Below are 22,115 nucleotides of genomic sequence, written 5' to 3' on the forward strand. Positions count from 1 at the left end.
AGACCTATGTATAGAAAAAAAAGAGTTTGTCGGTGTATCCGGTGTAGAGAAAAACGATTTGTAGTAATAGTAGAATCAAATTGTAAACAAAGGGCAGACTACTGTGAAAAGTTTAGTATTCAAATTTTTATGATTGACATTGTGTTGTCATCAATCATTGTGATTGTAGTACTAGAGTCACTAAAAGTAGATCTATCATCTAAAAATAACTTGTCGCTAACTCAACTGTGAACTAGACTAGAACGGTAACCTGATCTCACCTGGCTGACCTGGTCCTAGACTAGGTGTAGTGTAGCCTAGCTAGAGTCTAACTGTTAAGCCTACTAACTTACTAAGTCACTCTAACTCACTAACTCACAACTGTCTAACTCTAACTGACTTATTCTAAGTCTTAAGTGACTTAAGACACTTATTTAAGTCGTAGATCTATCATCTAAGTTACATACTACATTATGTACATAGTATGATAATGATAGTATGACATAGTTAGTACAATAAGTACATACCCTATAACTAGTATAACTATGACTATACTATATTGACTATAACTATAGTGACTATAGTCATAGTATAGTGATAATTATAGTCAAGTCATAGTCTCTATAGTACATGTCATAGTAGTCATAGTCACTGTCATCTACAAGTCGTAACGTCATATAAACCCTAACTAAGTCATCTAAGTTAAATTAACTTTTAAGTAGTAATTTACTAGAGATCTAATTCTAATTGTGAATTTATCATCAAGATCTAGTAATCTAGTACAGTACTAGTACTAGTAAGTACTACTAGTCTAGATCTACAGTGAATGTCACATCTGACTCATCTGTCACATTCTGTGGTCCAACTTACACTTACACTGGTGACACATTCAACAGCCTCAGCTAAGGGCTGCTCAGGCATTATAATTAATAATAAAGTAACTATAGATCTAGATTATTCAAGATTCTAGTGAGTCGTAGTATAATACTAGTAATAGATAGTGATGGGCAAAAGTTAACTAAAAAGTTGCTAACTTTTAGTTTAACTAAAAAAAAATAGTTAAGTCCAAAGTTTAATTAAAAAAAAATAGTTTAGTTAAAATCCTAGTTTAATTATTTTTTTTTAGTTACAAACTAAAAAGTTTAATTACAAATTTTACAAACTTTTTTTAACATACATACGGTCATACCAATAAATATTTAGATCTATGTAGGCTAATTCGGAGAATATATATAATGAAGGATAGAGAGGAGAATAAACTAGAGGGTGCACAGGTCACTAGAAAGCCTTTTGACCTTTACCCTATAATGGCCACTATTCCCGCCTTTAAAAAAAAATACACGTGTTCATTATATTTATAGCAAGTTTCGCTGCTTGATAAATCCCGATAATTCCTTGCTTCTATAGATCTACATTTTGCTGCTTTTTTATTAAACACCAGTGTGTTCCTGTATAGCTGCAGGCAAAGAATTTTGCTTTACTAGATCTATATAGATCTAAAAAGTAAAAGAAATGTCGACTCTTTTTATTTTAAAACTTTTTACTAGATAGATCTAAAGTTAGAGTCTAGTGACGTCTAGTCTATTAGTATTAGTAGTATTACTAGTATTAGTCTATTACTACTATTAGATCTATAGTCATAATAGTCTATATTTAATTATTTTAGTCTCTTAGTCTTAAGTAGAGTCTAACTCTTAGTAGTCTTAGATCTAAAAGTAAATTTAAAATTATAAGTCAATAATATAAATCTATTAGTTTAGAGATTCTACTATTCTAGAATTAGAGTCTAGATTAGATCTAGATATATCTAGAAAATTCTAGAATACTTATTAGATTATTAAATTAACTAAATCTAGACTAGATCTACATCTAACTATCTAGATCTATTAGATCTAGATCTAGTATTATCTACTAGACTTAGAGTATATTGTATTATAGATCTAAATACCCATATCTTGTTATAATCATAATTATAATAATCTAAAATCTCTAGATAGATCTAGAGTTACTAAGATATCTACTAGACTCTATTTAGATCTAGTAGTAGTAGTAGTAGGCCTAACTAGTATTTCTTAAATTATTTTTAGATTAAAATATTAATTATTTGATCTTGGTCTAGTAGCTAGATCTAATTCTAGATCCAGATTATTTCGTTTGTAGAAGATATTAGATCCAGAATATTCTAGAATCTAGAGTTAGTTAGCGAGTCAACATGCAGTTTTATCATTACTTCTAAAAAATAGACAAAATTATATTAGAACTTGGACAATTACTTCTAATTTCTTTCTATAATAGTATCATTCTAGTCTAATCTAGTGATTCTATTAAGATCTACATCTATCCCATAAAGACATTTAAATCTTTTTTCATGTGCACAATTTAATAAATGTTTATTACATTTTGCTAAAGAGATTGGTTGTTGTTTATATTTTTCATTTTTGTCTGTTTCGTCCTTAAAAAAGGTCAAAATAGTTAGTAAAAGTTAAACTAAAGTTTCTTAGTTTAGTTTAACTAATTTTTTTAATTTGTGATTAACTAAAAGTTTAATTACTTTTTTTTAGTTCAAACTTAGTTTTAGTTTAACTAAAAAAATTTAGTTTAGTTCCCATCACTAGTAATAGAACAATAGATCTACTTATCTAGTAATCTAGTATCAACATTACACTCAATTTCTGTTTTGCAAGGATAAGAGGTTATAATAATAGTGTTTAGACTAGTTTTGAGTCACTTCGAAAATCCATGCCATAGTGGATAGGACTGTTCCATGATCCTACCCATGGACCTTTTCAGTGATCAGAATCATGAGGTCATCGTGGGGCTCTGTTACCATTGTGATCCTTTTTTGGATTTCCACATAAAAAAAAAAGTTTGTAATATTATAGTAATACACATACTATAGTGACACTAGAGTCTTTGTATGGGATACTTATAATCCTTCTAAGTTCTGTAACATCTCAATTTCATGGCCAGGATTAAATTCCTTTCTACTTCTGCAGTTAGATTCCAGGAATGCCAGGATTCGCTTGCATGCAGCAATGTCGCCATGACCAAAAGGGTGCATCAGTCTCTGATTTTTTTTCTGAGAGCTATGCTATTTTCTTTTCCTCCTAAACAGGCTTCAGGGTGTCCACTGTGTTGATTGAAGCTGTTATTTGATCTTTTATGCCATTGATATTTACAGGTTACGGGGTAAAAAAACTTACTAACATACTATTCCCATCTATAGGAAAAAGTTGCTCACAGTTAGGTCGAATGCTGGCTCCTCTCAAATACATCATGAATCTTCTCCACTTGCTTTGTTTCTTTATTTAAGCATCCTGTCTCTTTAACCTGTCTATCCCACCGGATGCTTGAACAAGTGGATCAATACCAAATTCTGTTCTAGAAGCATGCATTTGTTATCACAAACTGAAGCACACAAAACACCTTCTGCTGTGGGTAAATAAAAAGTGAATTTCCTACAAAGACTGTAAATGTCTTATGTGTTGCGTTTATAATGATTTACAGCCCTGATTGAGGATGACTTCATATTACTTGAATTTCTGCACTACTTGTTACGTCGCAAGACTACAGCTATAGCACAACAGTTAATAACAATCACGAACTGATTAAGTCCTCATTTTGCAGACAACATATAGGTTTATTGCATGATAGATAAAATAAGTTTGCTGGCAAACAGAGCCATAGAAAATATACACATAATTCAAGTGAAAAATATCTATATATCTAGTCCACAACTTGCAGTAATACTTTAAGTCATATCATAACATATCACACTCTCTTGTATAGCTCCTTACTCTCAGGAGTCCAAAGATCAACTAACTAAAATCACCCCGTGGTCAGTCACAGGCCCAACATCCCCTTGTGCATTAGCACGAAGTAGTTACATGATTGCTAAATCACTACTAGTTTACTTTGTGTCACAGTGGTTCTAAAACTAATGTGTGACAAAGACAAATTGAAACTAACCACCAGTTAAACAAGGATAACTCATGTATCAAATGACCACTAATTCAGTCCATTAAAATTCTTTTGAAATGAAAGACTTAAGAAAGATGGAATACAATGTTACAACTCATTGTAGATCTCAATTACAAGAAAATATTCATCACTGAAAATCAGCTACTTGAAATTCATAAATTTATTTAAATCCAGCGGCCTACTAGATATGGAATCTTTTAAAAGTCAAATACAGTATTATATAATGTAAATTTATTGCAATGAGAAATAAGAAAGAGGTTAATGTAACAACATAACCATAGCAAAGTAAACTCTTTAGAAATAATATAGAGGTAGAGATTTTTAAAGTTATGAAATTTATTTATTTTAGATTCAATCTAATTGGATATGTTGAAGAAACCCAGACAGACTACATTGTTCCAAAAATTTGGTTTAGCCTTAAAAATTGTTTTTGGATTGGAAGTAGCTGCCGTATTAGGATCATATTTTATTTGGAACAGAATGAACCATGATCAAGGTAAAAAAACTGATTTTTAAAATATTGAAAATTGTATGAAATGTTTTTTTAAAGTGTTTTTTTTACATTTAAAAATAGTTCTTTAAGAGTTTAAATACTTAATTAGTTAGAAATCTGTGTCGTTACTTTTAAAGTTTATCAGTTACCTGTGAATAATAATAATAATAATAGATTTTATATAGTGCAACTTTCATGCTTATAGCATGCTCAGAGAGCTATGATCCAATCTTGTTTGTGGACCAGGTTTTCTGTGCTGCCTTTAGGTGCTAAGTAAACACAGCTCGAGTTGGGTGTCGAACCTCGAGCCCCCTTCATAGGTAGCCAAGCCAAGTTCAAGTGTACTTAGCCTCTCGCCCACGCTTCCCACACCTTGAATCTTGAACTTTCACTCAAGTTCATGGAAAAATATTTATTAAATGGCTGAAATCAGTTCAGAAGCCTTTTAAATACCATGTGAAGTTAGAAATCTTTGATAATTAAATTATTTATTAAAACCTTTACATAAGTCATCTACAGTCACACAGAAAGTAGCTTTCTATTTATGTCTTGCTAGCTATGTGTTACACAAAGTTTATATAGTCTTTGAGAGCTTTGGGGGATGGGGACATAAGGAATGATATTTTGTACGCGTAGCCAAGTCATCAACATTTCAGAATTATTATATTTTGTTCAGCGATTGCATGCTGTCTCCCTATTTGATTTGAAATGCTTTTTTATACCCATGCCTTTAAGAGATATGCTTATTTGTGTGAAAAAAGGGATTCATAGCCAGTAAGCCTGGAAGTCATGACTACACCGTACATACTGAGGATACCTCTTAATTATATATGTATTTTCAAACATGAAGTCAAATACTGTGTAACTAAACAGTATGATCATGCCCAAACTAATCTAATGAATCAATTCTTGATATGTAACAAATATAAACCAGTATTTACGGCGCAACTATGCAAAATCTGCTGACATGCGGAATAATTTGTTGGCAAGGCAACGCTTCATCTAAGCAGTTGCGCCGTCTAGAAAACATCATAAAAAAAGGGCATCAAGAATCACACTCACATTACCCTATTTATAGGAAATTTTTGAACAAAAATGTCTAAGAAAAATCGAAAAAATCTTGGAAGACAATGGCCACCCGCTCCATCAGAACTATGTCAGGTTGTCGTGAAGTGGGCCACTGCTGTCAGTCAAAACAAGAACAGAACGGTACAAAAACTCGTTTGTACCTTACTCTGTCAGACTATATCAATGCCACTCGTTGATCAGGAAACATGAAAAGGACCAAGATGCCTGTGTGTAGTCACTGAATGAACTCTTTATGTTGGATCTGTTCTATTTATGTGTATGTTTCTGTTGTGTTGTCTTTATAAAGCAATCTTAGTCTTATTGGGTTTTTTTTATTATGTTATATTGTTTATTTTTTTCTTAAAATTTGTATTGTGTTCTTTTATTAGATTTCAGATATAAAGTCTACAAAATGTCACCACTTGCCTTACATTGTAAGTAGAAATCTTTGTCTACCAAGCACTTAATTATATTCTAAGTATTTGTAAAGGATGTGGGTCACCTGGAGATTTAAAAAAGGGAAAGTTATTGATTCGCTGTTGGTGAATAAGCTATAATCATTACTGAATTTAAACATTATATTAGATTGGGAAAAAAAAAATAAACAACTAAAATGTTATGATAATTTCAGTACATAATCTTTTGAGTGAGTTTTTATATTGAAAATGTTTATGTTAAGTAGAACACATAGACAAAATCCTACAAAATGAAAAGATCTGTCCAGTTTTTGTTGGAATCACAATATGGTGATTTTAAAATGCTCCTGTTTAAATCTTTAAAAAAAATCTTTAAGGCTGCTCTAACCAAAACTGGCTTTCTATTTTTAATACATTTTTTGGGATGTAAGATATATAAAAGTTTAAACAGTTTGTTATGTTCCCACTAAAAACACTGTATGTAGTCACCATAATCATTACTTGTATAACTGTTTTTGCAAGTATACGTTCATATTGTTGTAACCTTGGGGAATATTTTTCATTATTTCTTTTTTTTTCCCCAGATTATTACAAAATACCAGAAATGTTAGGGGGCCAGTCAACAAGGAGTGTGGATTATTCAGCTTGGGGTGTTGACAAGTGATTAATATTAAAAATATATTTATAATTTTTTTTAGATAAGTGTTTAATTTTTTTCTATTTTTACTGAAACTAGAGGGATGTATCACCATTTTTGTTATTTGCATCAAGTATGATATGGTTACCTACAAAGTATTTAACTGGTGAGACACTATAAACATTTCTTTGGACTATACATTAAAAAAAAAATCCAAAGCTCAGCTACTGAAAGCAGAGAAATGGCTATAAAGAGAATAGCTAACAAGTAAAATAAATATTTAAAAACAAAATCCTTTAAAAAAAAACAAACAAAGCTTATCCAAGGGGAAAGAACTCTGTGCTTATAACTATATCTCTCAACAATGCAGAAGTTAATTTCCTTATTGTAAATTGTATAATGTTTCAATCGATTCATGTTTTGTTAGTTACAATAAATTATTGTTTAAAGTTTCAACTTGATCAGAAAATGTGTGCGAGAGAAATATTGTGTTCAATTATCTAAGGGCACAAAATCCTACATTTTTAGCCGTATCTGTGAATACTGAAGGATTAATGTCCCTTGTTGGTACAAACAGAATAAAGAATTACCAGCGCGTTTTTTTTTTTTAATTTATGTCTTGTCTTTGCCAATGTGCAAAGTTTCAAATTGATATGAGAATTGTTGTTTTTACCAGAGTGAGTTGGTATAAGCTTTGTAAAAATACACCATCATAGACCATGTTGCTCAGGGCAGCAAGCTGTCAGCAATTATAGTTTTAAATATCTAAAACTTTTATGCATTTTTTATGTTTATTTTAAATATGTTTAAGTTGTTATAATCTGTCAACAAACATTAAATCATAAAATGCTAAAATACGGTAATAATTAAATAAATATTAGATAAATTTTTACATAAAGAACTACTTCACTCATAAATCAATATAATAAAACACTGTTGAATAGAGATGGTTGCAATTACAATTTTATTGTAAACAAAAACAATATTGAAGGACAACTTTTACAAGCTGAATAAGCTTTGATATTGTAAAAAAATACATTTAAAAAACAACATAAAATCATTTTTATTCTAAAGAAGTAATATTAATAAAAAAAAAATATATTGATCACATTGCATTGTTTGGCTTGGCATAAAAAATACTAATCAACACAAGAATAATTACAGGCCACCATAAACTTGTACAAGAAATTATCAAATGAAATATTTATACTTTAGAATGTGATGCTATTACTATGATGATATTACTATAATTACTTTGTGCATGCTCAGTGTGTTGTAGAACAGTGGTTCTTAAAATATTTTGACCAGGGGAACCCTTTATGTAGTCTAAACTAGCCCCACAGACTCCTAAGTGAAAACGCTACATAAATGCTCACTGTATACATTACAAATGTACCGGTATTTAAAAAAATAACTCACAATTTTAAATTTTGACATTATAACTTTTGTTTAAAGTAAAAGTTTAAAAAATTAATGACTGAAATGAGGTAGATAAGATTTTATGAGTGTATTTATTTCTTGCTTAATGTTTGTAAGTAGCAACGGCAAATCTCTACAAGCACAAATTTCTAGTCAGTTTCTTTTATTTGGATGAAGTTCATTACAACACTGAGTCCATATTCCACCAAATAGGAAGACAGGAGATCAGTCAGCAACTTCTATACAATAACCCTTAATATAGGATGGGAAATCGAAATCTGTAACCAGAATTTGTGGTATCCTTGTTCAAACATTAAGTTCCTTGTTCATGGATATTTTCATAAGCTGCTTCTATACTAATATGGATCTGTGATTGGGATCTGAGTTTGTTTAAAAGAGTTCAGTACCCAGTGGTGAATATTCTAGTAAAGAATGTCTTCAAATCTTTGGTTTAGGTCATCATAGAATAGTTCTTAAATGACAAAACAGTAGTGATGGTGAGCTGAATATTATTCAAGTTATTTGATCAGACCCCTGGTCTTGGGAGTTCTCAGACCACAGTTTGAGAACCACTATTCTAGATTATTCCTTTTTTTTTTTTAGACATTCTTGTGGGTTAAATTACTAGGAGAGGTTTCTGTGCTGCCTTAATGTGCACAAAAAACACAGTTCTTTTAATTCTTGAATATTGTTAATGTCAATTCAGATTTTAAGACTCTCACTTCAGCCTCCTAGCAGATTTTTTCACTCAGCTTCCATCTTGATTTATATTAAACTTAGCATTTAGTGGGCATTTTTACAATAGTATTTTATAATACTTACATATAGATATATTAACAAAACGCTTTTTTTTTAAAAATTACACACTACAAACAAGCCATCACTTTTTTTTTGGTCATGCGATGATTGACATGAGTGGGGCTGAGTATCAAGTTCAAGAAGATCAAATCTCAAAAAAACTTGGACTTTCTAATTCATCATTTCACTTGAGTTGTGTTTTATGAGCATATTCAAAGTAACACAGAAACCATATTCCTAAGTACCCCTACCATGTTCAGAAAAGAAGTTATCTTATTCCTAAAGAAATTATCTTAAATCCTATCACAGAAGCATTGATAAGGCTTTGTAGAAGTCTTGAACTAGATTGCACTAAGCATGCTAAAATAGAGATGCTCTGTGAAACTTAAAATAAAAACATCAGTGTTGTAAAGTACTACAAGCAAAAATTAAAGCCAAATGGTAGCAGTAATATAAAGGTTAGGCAGAAAACAATTAACATCATAGGCATTGCTCATCATCACAATAGAGAGACATAAAATAATCTCACTCAAACCTAAATATTACTTCAACAAGACTTAAAAGAACAACATTTAGTAAACCTTTAAGCAATTAATCTAATATATTATTTAAGCAATAATTTTATAAGAGCAGTACTTCTGAATTATGTTATCAGAGCAGTACTTCTAAATCAAAATGATTTAAATCATTCCTATCAAAGAAGCATTGATAATTCTTAGGTTTTATACAAGTCTTGAAAATCTTGTACTGAACTAAGTACAATGATAAAACAAATGGATGAACAAAAATATTTTTAAATAAAAACATTAATGCCAATGTGAGATCACCGGTCAGTAGGATATAATCAGAACTATATATATATAAAAATACACAAATAATACATTATAAAATATGTATAGTAATATGATTGCAGCACTAGTAATAATTAAATTTTTTCTTTGGTAACGTTAGTGACACCTACAGTGAGCAGTAATTGAGCTACGTAATACGTTGACAGAATTATACCCTCTGCTAAGCTAAAGCTTATTATCCATTTATTCACTGCGATGGTAAAGTCTGAGATAAGGAAAATGCTTGCGCCCAGCATTATAGAGAGGGTAGCAGCACAAGGTTTGCTTTCAAAACAAGAGAAGGCATAGAACAGCATTGTGTGGATGAGTATGTTGTAGAAAAAAACTATGATCTTCATGGACACATCTTGCATGGAGATAAACAAAATGATATAGATCATGATGCCTATAGGGATTGAGCTCCACGCTAAAAGGTATGTCTTGTACAGCCGTTTAAAATTCAGCAAATAACAGAACTGGGCAACAGCGAAGGCCACAACCCCAGGCTGAAAGAGGTTCTCATACACTAAGCATATATCTCCTAAGCTGGACATGAGTAATCCACATAAGAAAATATTCAAGTTCACGGCTGAATAGCTATCTTCTGCATCCCAATTACTTCTTGTGTTGCGAGCCTTGTAGACATAAAAAGCCAGGTACCAAATGGGCAATACTTTCAGCAGGGCGGCAAAGGGAACTTCATCTGGTCTTGCCACATGAGGAGAAAAGACCACCAGGTAGATCACCACAAAGACATAGAAAGGCAAAATGGATGGCTTGGTTAAGTATTTTAAAAGCTGAAAATGAAGAGATTTGCACACATTTAAAATTATTTAAATACATGCATCATTTACTATAATAAATCAATTTTAAATAGGAGCTGCAGGTTATTATTCCAACTATTGTTAAATATAATGTTATATGCTTTTGCTTGTGTGTTTGTGTGTGTAAGCTTAACAATAATAGCAAATGTGCAACTGTCATTATTGACTACTGACATGTGCAAATACTTCACAAATGCAGAGCCAATTTAGGTTATTTAGCCACATATGAAGCAGATATAAGGCCATATAATCAGCTATGGGTTAATCTAGGTTTCCTTTTTTTTTTGTCTGCATCTAGCTGTCTGTAGTTTTAAAAAAAATTATGTACCGGTACCATGATTTTTGTGGAATTATATCTCAAGGTTTTCATTTTTTTAAAAAACAATTAGACTATTTCTAACACCCTAATTGCACCTTATTAAGGACCCCCCCCCCCCCCCCAGGTAAATAACACAGAAGATTGCAATACACGAGACACTCTGCCTAAGTTTGTAAAATAGCAAATAAACAAAGGATATATATATATACTCACTTTGACAATTTCACTTTTAAACTTGAAATTCATCAGGTAGCTCTCCATTTCTCTTTCTAAAAATATATACAGATAAATTAGACAAGATGATAGATCTAATATTAATGTCTATAAACTATGGAGTATATTAGCATATGATAATTTGATATGAATAATTAAATATGAATTCTAAAAACATAGATCTATCGGTACCAATCATATTGATTTACAGACAGTCATTATGTCATATATGATTACACAAACATGAAACAAGATTGATTTTAATCTTATTCAATCAATGTTATTATCAATATTGAATAATTCAATATAATCTAGACCTAGAAATTTCTATATCATTATCTAATTAATAGATTATAGATCAACTACTTGACTGGTGGCGTAGCATACGCCGCTATTTTTCAGGGCCGACCTTAGGCCACTGCAACCTACAAGTCCGCAGAGTGCCCCACACTTTCATAGGACCTAGATGCTATTTCTAGGTGTATAAATTATTAAATTAAACCATTTTATAACTAATAACAGATTTCCCGCAGCCTCCTGATTTACCAGGAGCTCCTGGAAATCTGAAATTGCAAAAATTGTCATTTTGGGGTGTCATTCATTACGGAAAATGCAAAACGTACGCGCGATTAAAAAAAAAGGCATTATGCAATATCCGTAATTGTGGAATCTAGTGAAAGAAGCTTCTCGCACCTCAAACTAATGAAGAATTACTTGAGGTCAACAAGGTCTGAAAGTCAGATTTAAACATTTGGTAATTCATGCTTTTAAGCGTGATCTAAAGCTATGTAGCTGTGTGTAGTAAAGAATGAATAAAATGCAAAGACGAATATATTCTCTAATACTAACTCCTAATTTTCACTTATTATCCATATCCCTACCAAACTTGGTCTGGCGAAATCTTTTCCGCATTGGGCCCCACAATGGTTAGGTCTGGCCCTGCTATTTAGGGATGGGTGAATACAGAGTAGATTACTTGTTCTCTTTCTATGACTTCTTGGTCACAATGGTTAAGTCCGGCCCGCTGCTATTTAGTGATGGGTGAATACTACTTGTTCTTCCCCCCTCTTTTTTTTGCCTCTAAAATTACATGGGGTAACTCTAGTCCGTCCGACTTGCAGAAATAAAAGAGGGATCTTTCCATTACTTGGTGATCAAACTCTTGAGCCATGAAGAGAATTATATATATTAATATAGATACCTACGAATGTTTATAAATTATGTCATTTATGATTTACTTTTAATTTCTTTATTAAAATTTATTAGTAGAATTTTAATTACATAATAGATATTCTAGAATCTAGATCTATGATTTATTATTTATTTCGATTTTACCCCTATTCGGCTATTGCCTTCTAGTCTGTCTAGTATTGGCCATTGGCTGGTATAAGTTATAAGTAGTAATAATAGTAATATAAACATAAGTAGCCTATAAATGTAGGCCAACTTGGATCTAGATCTAGATTATTCTGGATCTATCTAGTTACAATCTAGTACTAAGACGACTAAGACTAAGTCCAAGTCTAAATTATAAATACTTTTAAAATAGTAGTTAATAATAATAATAATAATAATAGAAATAAAATCTTGACTTTTACGAACTTTTGCTTTACGTTAGTCTTCATTAGATCTAGTATATATATATATAATAATATAATACTAGTTACTAGATCTATAATTTCTATATTAGTAAATATTACTAATATTAGACTATTTTATTAGACTGTGACTATATATAGTATATATTTATACTAGATTAATACTTAGTTTAGATTCCTGAACTGAGGTTCTGTGTAATATAGGCAAGTACTTCAAGTAGATTTAGCATCTAGGTCTAGAATATATAATATATGGTCGACTCTACTAGACTCTAGATCAAATCACATTTTTTTCATTATGGATCTATATTTAAAAAAAAAAAATACTGAAAGGTCAAAGGTTACTTACATCTCGCATCCAAGTGCAGTAACCAACAGACGCTTTCGGCTTTCGCAACCAATGATATGTTGTATATGCAACAACGAAACATTCCCCCTCTCCTGCTACTTTATTTTCTACGTCCATTTTTTTTTTTAATCTTTATGAAAAAAAGTTAAAAAGCAAAAACAAATAAGAAAACGCGTTCAGACATCTGTCTTGCTGCTACCATTTTTTTTTTAAAGTCTGCATTAAAATTATTTTTTCTTTCAACTCAACCTTCCCCAATTACCCCCCCCCTCCCCCAATGATCCCAATCCCTTCCTTGGTGCTTTATTTTCTAGGTTGAAATTTTTTTTTAGGAAAATGCTATCTCTATAAGGCCAACAAGGTCTTTTAGTATTTTGTTACACTTCCTCTTTTATTGTCTTTCACATTCTTCATGGGTGGGTGGACACGGAATTCGAAATTGGAGAAAAAACGTAATAAGGGGATGAAATCCTAGCACATTCCTCGTCCCATATGCTAGGACAAATTTGAACCAGCCAGGAAAACCAGTGACCTGGCAGAATTTAAGTCATTGTTTAACATGCATGACTAGATGCATGACGCGTATAATAGGACGTAATCATCTTCTTTTTTTAAGTAACGTCTGTATTATATAGGCCTAAAATGAAAAGATAAGATATAGGCCTACACCCACATATCTCTCTAATTAAGTAGCATTTATTTTCCTTATTTCGATATCAAACAAAAAATTATTAATCGCCAACAATAACTTAACTAGCTGGATAATATTTTTTTTGATTGATTCATGCCTTATCAGGTTCAATAAATTATTGTTTTAAATAGTTTTAACTTGATCCGAGAATGAGGAATGTAGAACAAACATGTTCAAACCTTTTGCTAGACAGACAGAAAGAGTGAGTGGATAGATCTACAAGCTTTGTAAAAAAATATAATACTTGTGCAAGCTTGTTGAGTGGAGAGAAGTCTTACAGTAGTGAAGCGTTACAAGAAATAAATAGAATGAGATATTATACTAAAATATTATAGATTTATACTGGAGGAGTCGAGAAAGAAAAAGAATATAAAATCTAGATCTGGATGTAGTTGTTAAATGAAAAAAAAAGCATCGTAAATTGGCTTAAAAAGTAAATTATACATGCATACCGATTATTTGAAATGTTAGTAAGTGTGTAACACATAAATTTTAGGACTTAGTATAGTTGATTAAAATATTTCACTGCACTGATATTGTCATATAACACTTGAACGATTTGATTTATCGTCTGCACGAGTACTGTCTTCTGCTGATAAAGAAATAGGTCAAAGTCTCCAATTACGTCAAGTAGGCCTAGAATGTAAATATAGATCTATAGTTCGAATCAAATTCAGACAGCTGAGCTAATCATATCATAAATTCTCCAAATTTAAATTCATATACATTTTTATCGGCCCCGGAAAGGGGAAAAGACGCTATTAGTTTTGTGTGAAATGTTTGTCCGTCCGTCCGAATCAAATGTGCTTAAGGTCCGAGCTCGTCCCGTTCCCTATTATGGACCTCTTGACCAAGGAAAGGCTTTTATCCATGGCCAGGATGAGAAATCGGCTCTTCACCAATCCTTCTGTCTGAAGTCCCTCCTTATCCGAAGTGATCATGTATTCACACCCGGTGTGTCGCTGGTCACGACCCCCTTGAGCCAAGCACGAGTTCCCTCTCTCCTGAGTGGGGGCCCTTCGTATGCCTATACTGTCCCACCGAACCCGTGCGAGGGTCCATCACCGCCCGTATGGCCCCCGTTAGGGAACGAATCGGTGGGGGTCGAAGGCGCCGGTTGGACTGACTAGCGAGCCTTTGTTACATCCCTACCACGTGCAATGTACAATTTCTCGACCGTATCTGTGGTAGCCCACTGAGAGCTATGTGCGCTACCGTTCTTAGCCTATCCGACTCCCTTGGCGGACGTTTCCACGGAGGCGCCACGCTGAGGCGACGGTAGCTGGAATTTCCTCCGTCCGTCCGTCCGTCCCATTTAGATCTCATAAATTAGAAAAGATATTGAAAATCCGACATGATAATATTTTAGACCTTTCAAAGTTCTGATGCAACAGCAACTTTTTTCTTTTTAAAGCGAAAAATTTAATTTAAAAAAATCAACTATGCAAGCATTTTTTTTTTCATAAAAATCAGACTATATATATATATATATCATGGGCGTAGCCAGGATTTTTTTCGTGGGGGAGGGGGGGGTGTTTGGGGGGGGGGTTTTTTTCGAATTCGAAATTGGAGAAAAAACGTAATAAGGGGATGAAATCCTAGCACATTCCTCGTCCCATATGCTAGGACAAATTTGAACCAGCCAGGAAAACCAGTGACCTGGCAGAATTTAAGTCATTGTTTAACATGCATGACTAGATGCATGACGCGTATAATAGGACGTAATCATCTTCTTTTTTTAAGTAACGTCTGTATTATATAGGCCTAAAATGAAAAGATAAGATATAGGCCTACACCCACATATCTCTCTAATTAAGTAGCATTTATTTTCCTTATTTCGATATCAAACAAAAAATTATTAATCGCCAACAATAACTTAACTAGCTGGATAATATTTTTTTTGATTGATTCATGCCTTATCAGGTTCAATAAATTATTGTTTTAAATAGTTTTAACTTGATCCGAGAATGAGGAATGTAGAACAAACATGTTCAAACCTTTTGCTAGACAGACAGAAAGAGTGAGTGGATAGATCTACAAGCTTTGTAAAAAAATATAATACTTGTGCAAGCTTGTTGAGTGGAGAGAAGTCTTACAGTAGTGAAGCGTTACAAGAAATAAATAGAATGAGATATTATACTAAAATATTATAGATTTATACTGGAGGAGTCGAGAAAGAAAAAGAATATAAAATCTAGATCTGGATGTAGTTGTTAAATGAAAAAAAAAGCATCGTAAATTGGCTTAAAAAGTAAATTATACATGCATACCGATTATTTGAAATGTTAGTAAGTGTGTAACACATAAATTTTAGGACTTAGTATAGTTGATTAAAATATTTCACTGCACTGATATTGTCATATAACACTTGAACGATTTGATTTATCGTCTGCACGAGTACTGTCTTCTGCTGATAAAGAAATAGGTCAAAGTCTCCAATTACGTCAAGTAGGCCTAGAATGTAAATATAGATCTATAGTTCGAATCAAATTCAGACAGCTGAGCTAATCATATCATAAATTCTCCAAATTTAAATTCATATACATTTTTATCGGCCCCGGAAAGGGGAAAAGACGCTATTAGTTTTGTGTGAAATGTTTGTCCGTCCGTCCGAATCAAATGTGCTTAAGGTCCGAGCTCGTCCCGTTCCCTATTATGGACCTCTTGACCAAGGAAAGGCTTTTATCCATGGCCAGGATGAGAAATCGGCTCTTCACCAATCCTTCTGTCTGAAGTCCCTCCTTATCCGAAGTGATCATGTATTCACACCCGGTGTGTCGCTGGTCACGACCCCCTTGAGCCAAGCACGAGTTCCCTCTCTCCTGAGTGGGGGCCCTTCGTATGCCTATACTGTCCCACCGAACCCGTGCGAGGGTCCATCACCGCCCGTATGGCCCCCGTTAGGGAACGAATCGGTGGGGGTCGAAGGCGCCGGTTGGACTGACTAGCGAGCCTTTGTTACATCCCTACCACGTGCAATGTACAATTTCTCGACCGTATCTGTGGTAGCCCACTGAGAGCTATGTGCGCTACCGTTCTTAGCCTATCCGACTCCCTTGGCGGACGTTTCCACGGAGGCGCCACGCTGAGGCGACGGTAGCTGGAATTTCCTCCGTCCGTCCGTCCGTCCCATTTAGATCTCATAAATTAGAAAAGATATTGAAAATCCGACATGATAATATTTTAGACCTTTCAAAGTTCTGATGCAACAGCAACTTTTTTCTTTTTAAAGCGAAAAATTTAATTTAAAAAAATCAACTATGCAAGCATTTTTTTTTTCATAAAAATCAGACTATATATATATATATATCATGGGCGTAGCCAGGATTTTTTTCGTGGGGGAGGGGGGGGGTGTTTGGGGGGGGGGATTTTTTTCTCCCCGACCCCCCCCCCCTCGGCGAAAAAAAAATTATATCTATTTATGTGTGTGTGTGTGTGTGCGTACAAAATCTTTATTACATTCTGACCCTTCATTCTTTCGGAAGACGTTTATTGTGCCCTAGAATAGGTTCTTCCATGAGTTAGTGGAAAAATTGTAGATTCTCCGCCATAACTAGCAAAGGGGTCTGGGGGAGCGCTAGGAGCTCACCCAGCGCGGGGCGAAGCCCCGCCGCCAAGCACTATTTCTGATATTGAAAACCAACAAAATGCATATTCTGAGGTATCTACAGTGCATTTTCCTGCAATTAAAAAGTTCTATTTCAAAAACCTAATGTGTTATTCTTACTGACTTAGACCCTCCCTCGTCGTTCGGCGCATTTGCCATCAAGCTGTTTTCATAAAATTGTAGACTACCCTCCATTACCAGCAAGGGGGTCTGGGGGAGCGCTAGGAGCTCCCCATCGCGGGGCGAAGCCCCGCCGCCAAGCACTATTTCTGGTATTGAAAGCCAACAAAATGCATATTCTGAGGTATCTACAGTGCATTTTCCTGCTATTAAAAAGTTTTATTTCAAAAACCTAATGTGATATTCTTACTGACTTAGACCCTCCTACGCCGTTCGGAGCATTTGACGTCAAGCTGTTTCCATAAAAATCTGTCACTGGTAATGTCTGAAGCCTCTTCCCACCTACTATGAGGACCTCCATGAATGAGTGGCGTCAAGTTGTACTAGGATATCATTGCAACTCTTCTTATGCTTAATTCATTTTGTCGGAGAACATGTCCCGCAGACCTCATGCGTCGTTCTCTCACAATCTTACTAAGGGGTCGACTCCCAGTTCGGCATAGGATTTCCTTGATTTAGACCCGATCTCTATAACTGACTCCTAAAATCTGTCTTAGCCATCTTTCTTGAGCTACATTTAGTGTTTTTCGATTTCGGTAGATGACTATTCACTGCAGTTTATTAATGGAGCCCTGCCACTGGTAAAAATGTGTAACCTCTCTTGAATACGCTCTTGGAATTAAGTGACTGTAGTTTGCTTTAGATTTTATATCGAAAAGAGAAGTTTTAACGTCAAAATCTTCTGTTGGGGGTTTTCCACCTCAAAATGCTCTGTAGGGGGATCTGAAACTCAAAACCATCTGGAGGGGTTTTAAACTTAAAAAAAAAGCCATCTGTAGAAGAAGGATTTAAACTCAAAACCCCCGATTGGCTTGGCTACGCTCAAATAATTTTAGTGTGTAATTTGCTTTTTTTTTTATATTGAAGATGTATTTTTAGCACCAAACCCCTCTGAATGGGGGTTTAAACTCAAAACCCCTTTCGGCAACGTTCATAGCATTTTGAGTGCGTAATTTGCTTTTTTTCTTACACTGAAGATGTATTTAAATTTATCCTCAAACCCCACTGGAGGGGAGTTTAAACTCAAAACCCCTTTGACTACACTCATAACATTTTTAGTGTATAATTTGCTTTGTTTTTATTATTAAAGAGATATTTTTTACCTTCAAACCCCGCTGAAGTGGGGTTTAAACTAAAAACTGAGTCAAAACAATTTAGCCACGCTCATAACATTTTGAGTGAGTAATTAGCTGCTTTTTTTATATTAAAGGGGGGTTTATCGTAAATTTTAGACGGGGTTTTAAAATCAAAATCTTCCTTAACTGTGCTCTTGGAATTAGGGGATTTTCGTTTGCATTTTTTTTTGTTTTGTTTTATAGAAGAGGGGGAGTTAACTGCAAAAACCCCAGGTAGACGGTTTAAAACTCAAAACCCCTGGTAGGGGGTTTTAAACTCAAAACCCCTAGTAGTTTTTTTTTAACTCGAACCCCTCTGGTAGGGGTTTTAAACTCGAACCCCCCCGGTAGGGGTTTTTGAACTCGAACCCCCCTGGTAGGGGGTTTTAAACTTAAAACCCCCTGGTAGGGGGTTTTAAACTCAAAACCCCTTTGGTTGTACTGGGGCAAGTGATGATTTAGTATTAAAATCTCACCTAAAATAAACAAAATCAAAGCAAAAAATCAGTCACTAAATTCCGACTCCCCCCTTCGGGGGGGGGGGGGATTTCATTTCGGGGGGGGGGGGTTTGAACCCCAAACCCCCCCCCCCTGGCTACGCCCATGATATATATATATATATGTGACTATATATATATAGTCTATGATGGAAATACACCATTTCTATAACTATTCAATATTAATAGTAACAAAAAGGGAGGCTATTTAGTATGGGAGATGGCTATTTACTATATTTTTTACACATTTATGCAAACAGCTTTAGATTTTTTGTAAAAATAATATTTTTTTTTTACAAATGTATTGCTAAGTTAATTTAGTTGTATCATACGAACTACTACATTTTAAAAAAATGTTTACTTTTTTTAAAGAGAAAAAATCTACTTAGTATGCATATAAGTTGGACATAATTTAAAACAATAATTAATAAGGAGTTATTCGTATTATAGCGTGACTTTCAACTGTACAAAAGCATACACACTAATAGTTCAACTAGGTGGACCACTTCGGGGACCGATTTTGAGTTTGTGTATCCACACAAACTGTCTTTGTAACCTTGTTTAGGATTACTTTGCATCTCAAGGCCACTGGCAATTTTCAAATTTGGCCGAATACCTAACAAGCAAAATATTAAAAAATATATTTTTGAAAACAACAACAAAAAAAAAACTTTTTAAGGGGAAGAACTCCACAAGAACAACAACATGCAAGAGGTGCCCCCCCCCCCCCAATAAGATCAATTTAGGCGCCATTTCGCCCTCACTGGTATAGAGGAAAGTAGATGGCAACTGGAACCCAGGAAGAACATATTGTAACGCAAGTTTATCAAACAGTGAACTTCTTCTGCAGCAAACACCTATTAACTCAACGCCCATTCCAACACTTCCTGGAAGAGATCAAATTTAGTTTATTTAAAGCGATATTCCTGAGCACAAAGAAGCTACAAGGTTTAGTTCATGATAACTTATGCATAGATTGTTTTACTGGTCCTAAAAAAAAAAAAGAAACAAAAAAATTCACGGAAGAGAAATAAAAAGCAGTAGGCCTAAACCTAAATATAATACTAGAAACTAGATCTAGATCTATATTACTATTAGACTATTTTATTAGACTATATATTTATACTAATACTTTAGTAATACCGTAGCCGTACTTAGTTTAGATTCCTGAACTGAGGTTCTGTGTAAAATAGGCAAGTACTTTAGAACGATCAGATCAAGTTTGGCTATTGGACTTCTTGTACTGACATTACATGTTTGTTGATCTAACCATGATCTAACCAATCATCATTTTGCTACAAACATACAAGCAAAATAAAAAAAATCATTAAAAAAAAAAAAAGGTTTATCTAAAGGGAAAGAACTCCATCCTTTTACAACTATTTCTACTAAATCGGCTCATGCAACAACTAGAACTTAGTTTACTACCAGACAGCCATTGCGGCTTCAGAAAGGAGCGTGGAACCATTGACATGATCTTTGCAGTAAGGCAGCTTTAGGGAAAATGCCAAGAACAAAATGCTGACCTCTTCTCAATATATGTCGACCTAACAAAATCATTTGACACTGTTAGCAGAGAAGGACTCTGGGAGATTATGTCAAAGTATGGTTGTCCACGAAAATTCATATCCATGGTTAGACTTTTTCATGATGGCATGAAAGCTCGTGTCCAGGAAAGTGGAGAACCACCAGAGTCATTCGAAGCATCAAACGGGGTAAAACATGGCTGTGTCCTAGCACAGGGGTCGGCAACGTGCGGCTCGCGAGACACATGCGGCTCTTTGGATGTTAAGCTGCGGCTCTTTAGTTCCATGCGCAAATATTATTTATTTTATTGAAGAAAAAAAACACTTTTAAAATTGTTCTGATTCGATTCTATCTCTCAGCCACTTGTACTCGCTTTTCAGCAAGTGGAAGATATTCAATTTTCTTCTGCCTTATCACTTGATATAGATCTAGATAAAAGACACGGCACAAGTTGGCCTTTTTGTCAGATATATGTCTTCCCAAGGCCCCCCAAAAAAAAGAACTTCTAGGATTGCTAACGCTCTCGTGACAAACTAGAAGAAAAGATATAGCTAATGAAGTGCGAAAATAAATTGAAGACAATAAAATCGATATAAATAAATCGTTTCAATAGAAACTGATGGAGCCAGAAGTATGACAGAAAAAAAAAAAGGGTAACTACGATTCTTTGTCTCAAAATTCAACCATGACAAATTTGTACAAATACTCCTTCTACCCTAGAGCATGGAATGGGTTGCCTGAGCTAGCCAGGAAAACCAGTGACTTGGCAGAATTTAGGTCATTGGTTAATATGCATGACTAAATGCTTGACGCGTAGGACGTAATCAATTTTTTTTAGTTAAAGTTACGTCTGTATTATATAAGATAAGAAAAAATACTGAATGTCAAATGGCAAGAAAAAATACGAGATACTGAAGTCATTAGAAGAGCGGGTCTGCAAAGCATCCACATAATCCTGATGCAGTCCCAGCTGCGATGGACAGGACACGTCTGCAGAATGGAAGACCGCAGCATCCATAAATGACTCATGTATGGCCAATTAAAGGAAAGAGAGCGGACAAAGAAAACGCTTTAGGGACACCCTCAAGGCTTCTCTAAAAGCGTTCAGCATAAACCCAGCCACCTGAAGACAGAAGCAGTGCGCTACATGACAGAGCATCATGGCGTCGTGCTGTGAAAACTGGCGCACTAATTGCCGAGGAAAAGAGAACAGCGCTGGCAAAAGAGAAGCGCCAGAAAAAAAAAAGCAAGGCCAATGACACTAGCTCCAGATGGAATAACCTGACCAGTGTGCAGCCGAACATTACGGGCTTACATAGGTCTCACCAGCCACACGAGGAGGCACAAAATAGAATATGCATCCTCCGTTTGGGACCCCTCAACTCAAGAAAACATTAAGAAACTGGAACAGACACAAAATAGAGCAGTGAGATTCATAACAAACGAATATTCACATTTGACTAGAGTAACACCTTTAGTAAAATCACTAAATTTAGAAAGCCTTCAGGACAGAAGGCTCAAAAGTAAAGTAGCAATCATACATAAAACACTGAACCATAATCTTCAAATACAAA

General features: G+C 34.2%; 1 protein-coding gene and 1 long non-coding RNA gene across 9 annotated transcripts; one reads left to right on the plus strand and one right to left on the minus strand.

The window, feature by feature from the left end:
• The first annotated feature begins 35 nt into the window (after nucleotides 1-35).
• On the plus strand, nucleotides 36-6,889 carry LOC129924923 (uncharacterized). Of its 2 annotated transcripts, none has more exons than XR_008776793.1 (4): nucleotides 36-110; nucleotides 4,310-4,456; nucleotides 5,911-5,955; nucleotides 6,522-6,889. It is a non-coding gene; the product is annotated as an uncharacterized LOC129924923 (long non-coding RNA). The 2 variants fall into 2 exon arrangements; XR_008776794.1 differs by having other exon boundaries at nucleotides 106-245.
• Nucleotides 6,890-7,515: 626 nt separating this feature from the next.
• LOC106080251 (lysoplasmalogenase-like) lies at nucleotides 7,516-20,218 on the minus strand. Of its 7 annotated transcripts, none has more exons than XM_056022371.1 (4): nucleotides 20,169-20,218; nucleotides 11,632-11,707; nucleotides 10,978-11,032; nucleotides 7,516-10,418 (listed from the first exon to the last, which is right to left on the minus strand). In XM_056022371.1, the coding sequence occupies exons 3-4, from the start codon at nucleotides 11,023-11,025 to the stop codon at nucleotides 9,717-9,719; spliced, it is 750 nt and encodes a 249-aa protein (XP_055878346.1). In that variant the 5' UTR covers nucleotides 11,026-11,032; nucleotides 11,632-11,707; nucleotides 20,169-20,218; the 3' UTR covers nucleotides 7,516-9,716. The 7 variants fall into 7 exon arrangements, with proteins under 7 accessions (XP_055878346.1, XP_055878348.1, XP_055878344.1 ...); XM_056022373.1 differs by lacking the exon at nucleotides 20,169-20,218 and adding an exon at nucleotides 14,068-14,169; XM_056022369.1 differs by lacking the exon at nucleotides 20,169-20,218 and adding an exon at nucleotides 12,741-12,810.
• Between the last annotated feature and the right edge of the window lie 1,897 nt (nucleotides 20,219-22,115).

This window comes from Biomphalaria glabrata, chromosome 3 (genome assembly GCF_947242115.1).
Source record: "Biomphalaria glabrata chromosome 3, xgBioGlab47.1, whole genome shotgun sequence".
Taxonomy (NCBI): Eukaryota; Metazoa; Mollusca; class Gastropoda; family Planorbidae; genus Biomphalaria; species Biomphalaria glabrata.

Excerpts from the sequence above, each read along its gene's own strand:
- LOC106080251 (XM_056022371.1), bottom strand. The coding sequence starts at position 11,025 with ATGGAGAGCTACCTGATGAATTTCAAGTTTAAAAGTGAAATTGTCAAA. Across the intron at positions 10,419-10,977 it reads TTAAAAGTGAAATTGTCAAA|CTTTTAAAATACTTAACCAA; the intron begins GTGAGTATATAT and ends CTTCATTTTCAG.